The sequence below is a fragment of the Phaseolus vulgaris genome, chromosome 4 (assembly GCF_000499845.2).
Source record: "Phaseolus vulgaris cultivar G19833 chromosome 4, P. vulgaris v2.0, whole genome shotgun sequence".
Lineage (NCBI taxonomy): Eukaryota > Viridiplantae > Streptophyta > Magnoliopsida > Fabales > Fabaceae > Phaseolus > Phaseolus vulgaris.
This window is the reverse complement of record NC_023756.2, coordinates 21,293,558-21,296,501: the sequence shown is the minus strand read 5'-3', so window position 1 is coordinate 21,296,501 and position 2,944 is coordinate 21,293,558. Positions and strand designations below refer to the sequence as shown.

The following is a 2,944-nucleotide window of genomic DNA, read 5'->3' as shown; positions in this document are numbered from 1 at the left end:
ATATAAGTTGGGTCAAATGGTATACTTATCCCTAATATTGGATGATGAAGAAAGAAAGTTAAAGAGAAATAAAATAAAAAATGTGTTTTCATTTATTAGGTCATTCTTTCTTTTGGTAACCTTGTTTGGGAGGCTTCAAAGTCTTCACTTTCAGATTCCATTCCATGATATAATTTATGTGTAGATCATATCCAAAAGTGTGGAAGAATGAGTTTACTTTATAGTTTAAGTAACTCCTTGTATATATATGACCCATTATCAATCTTTTTTATAAAGAAATGTCAAGCTTTAAATGATTTCTATTAAAAAAATAATAATTTATAGTAAACTTGTTAAACCTTCTTTCTTACATTTATTTTTCACATTTTTTCTCTTTCTATTAGTTTTTCGTTGTCAATTTTTTTATTAATTTATTTCATGTACATACTTTCTTATCTTATATGTGTTTCACCTTCGCTCTCAAAGAAAACATTACATTTACGATTTAGTTGTTCATGCTTAAGTAAAGTATGATAGACAAATTTAAAAATTAACTGTTTTTAAAGTTTATTGTTACATTTCATCAACTTTGTTACACACTTCCTTATATGTGTTTCACCTTCGCTCTCAAAAACAAACATTACATTTAAGAATGAATATCATAAATAATTATGTTTCTGATGTTGGTTACTTTAGATCACTTAACATCAGTTGAAAAATGTTTAGATAATTTAATGGTTTTCAATTCAGTTGTAACAATTTTCATAATTTATACTTAATTATAAAATGTTAGTAAGCATAGGTATATAATAGATACAATACAAGCATAGGTATATCATTCATATGATTAATTAAAACATATAAATTTAAGGGAAAATCTTCATATAATATAATTTTGTCAAATTAAAACCGATGCTGATATATTAAAAAATTCTAGGTTTTAAATATTATGCGTCTAAATATGTACTAAACTCAGTATTATTCACCAGTAATCATTACAAGAACAATCTCCATTTTCAAAATGATGGAATCTATTGCGATCTCTAACCACAATTTGTCGCCTAGTAATCTTTGCAATGAGCTTGATCATTGCGTGGCAATCATCACATATCCTTAAATTTTTTCCAACTCTAAGTATTGTGAAAGGTTGAGTTGAGATTAGTCCATAGCATATTGCAAGTCTCTCACTATGCACAGACAAAGCCAATTTCCTTTGTTCCACATCAATATCATGTAAAGCCACTTCAGTTGCAGGTGAATAACCTTCCAACTTTGTCAAATAGTTTAACTCCTCTAACTTTTTATAGATTCTTTTCCTGTCAGGGTGTCTAAGGTCTCCTGAAAGAAACTCATGAATTGCATTATTGACTTCAATAGAACTACACCCCGGTTCCTTTATCATTCCTCCCTTCTCCATCTTTTCTCTAACTTCTGCAGCATTGTTCCATCTTCCCAAAGAAGCATAGAAATTTGACAACATTATGAATGATCCAGAATCTATCCCAGAATGTTCACTCAAAAGTTTTGCAACTTTTTCTCCTATCTCTATGTTTCTGTGGATTTTACAAGCACTTAGTAAAGAACATAGCATTTTATCATCAGCTTGTCCTCCCATCCTCAGAATGAAGTCAAAGGCCTCTTCAAGCCTACCTACCCTGCCAAGAATGTCAACCATGCATCCATAGTGTTCTACCTCTGGTTCAATCCCATGAACCGTTTTCATTGATTGAAATATCTCCCAACCCAAATCCACCAACCCCCCATGGCTACAACCATTCAAAACCCCAACAAATGTTATACCATTTGGCCTAACCCTCTGCATAAGCATTTCCCTAAACAACTCAACAGCTTCCATGCTCTTCCCATGCATAGCCAATCCCCTGATCATGGAATTATAAGTTGACACATCCTTCACTTTCACCTCATCAAACAAAACCTGTGCCTCATCAATGTCACCACACCTCGAATACATGTTGATCAAAGCGCCGGCAACAAACCAGTTAACCTCAACATCGCACTTGCACAAGTAGGCGTGAATCCATCGCCCGAGTTCCAAAGCTCCCAACTGTGAACACGCAGACAGGACACAAACAAAGGTAACCTCATTAGGCCTCACACCCTTCACTTGCATCTCCCTGAACATCTCCAACCCCCTATTAAACTCCCCATTCCGTACCAACCCATCAATCATCAATGTCCAGCACACCGTGTCCCGACTCCTCATCTCATTGAACACCCCAACCGCCTCCTCAACCATCCCCCAATCGAAACAAGAACCCATCATAACGGTACACGCAACAACATCCCGTTCAGGCATTTCATCAAACACCTTCCACGCATCCTCCAGCACCCCACATTTCCCGTACAATTCCGCCAGCTTCAACGCTATGGACCTATCCAAACACAACCCACGTTTAAAAACAAGCCCATGAACCTCTCTGCCCCTTCCTAGGGCTCGTTGAAGCACACACGCTTTCAACACCGCAGTGACTGCATAGCTGTCAGCCAAAACATGACCACGAACCATTTGGCCAAAAAGGTTGATGGCATCAGTGTAAAAGCCAAAGGACACAAACCCATCAATGAGGGAAGTATAAAGGTACATATTTGGGTTTTGGGTGCAGTGGAAGAGCTTGGTGGCATGATCGATGGAGTTCAGCTTGCAATATTGGCGAAGAAGTTCGAAGGCCACAAAAGGGTCTTGTGAAGTTCCGGTTTTTATGGCGTGACCGTGAATTGGTTGAACATGTTGGGGGTTCCTAAGGTTCTTGAGAAGTGAAATTACGTTTTTACGAAGGTAGGGATCATTGGAGTTGGAATGTGGATTTGAAGAGTGGTATTGTAGGTTTAAGGTTATAGTTGGAACTGTGGAAATTATCATTTCATGTACAATGTTTCTGTTCTTCCCTGTTTGGTTATGGCCTTTTGTAACAGCAAACTAGCGTTTTGTACCGTACTAGCCCTG

The 2,944-nt window shown here is 36.9% G+C and overlaps 1 protein-coding gene across 1 annotated transcript; it reads right to left on the bottom strand.

Moving 5' to 3' along the window:
- Positions 1 to 864: 864 nt before the first annotated feature.
- On the bottom strand, positions 865 to 2,944 carry LOC137837434 (putative pentatricopeptide repeat-containing protein At5g59200, chloroplastic). The gene has a single exon (XM_068646421.1). The coding sequence runs from the start codon at positions 2,858 to 2,860 to the stop codon at positions 962 to 964; it is 1,899 nt and encodes a 632-aa protein (XP_068502522.1). The 5' UTR covers positions 2,861 to 2,944; the 3' UTR covers positions 865 to 961.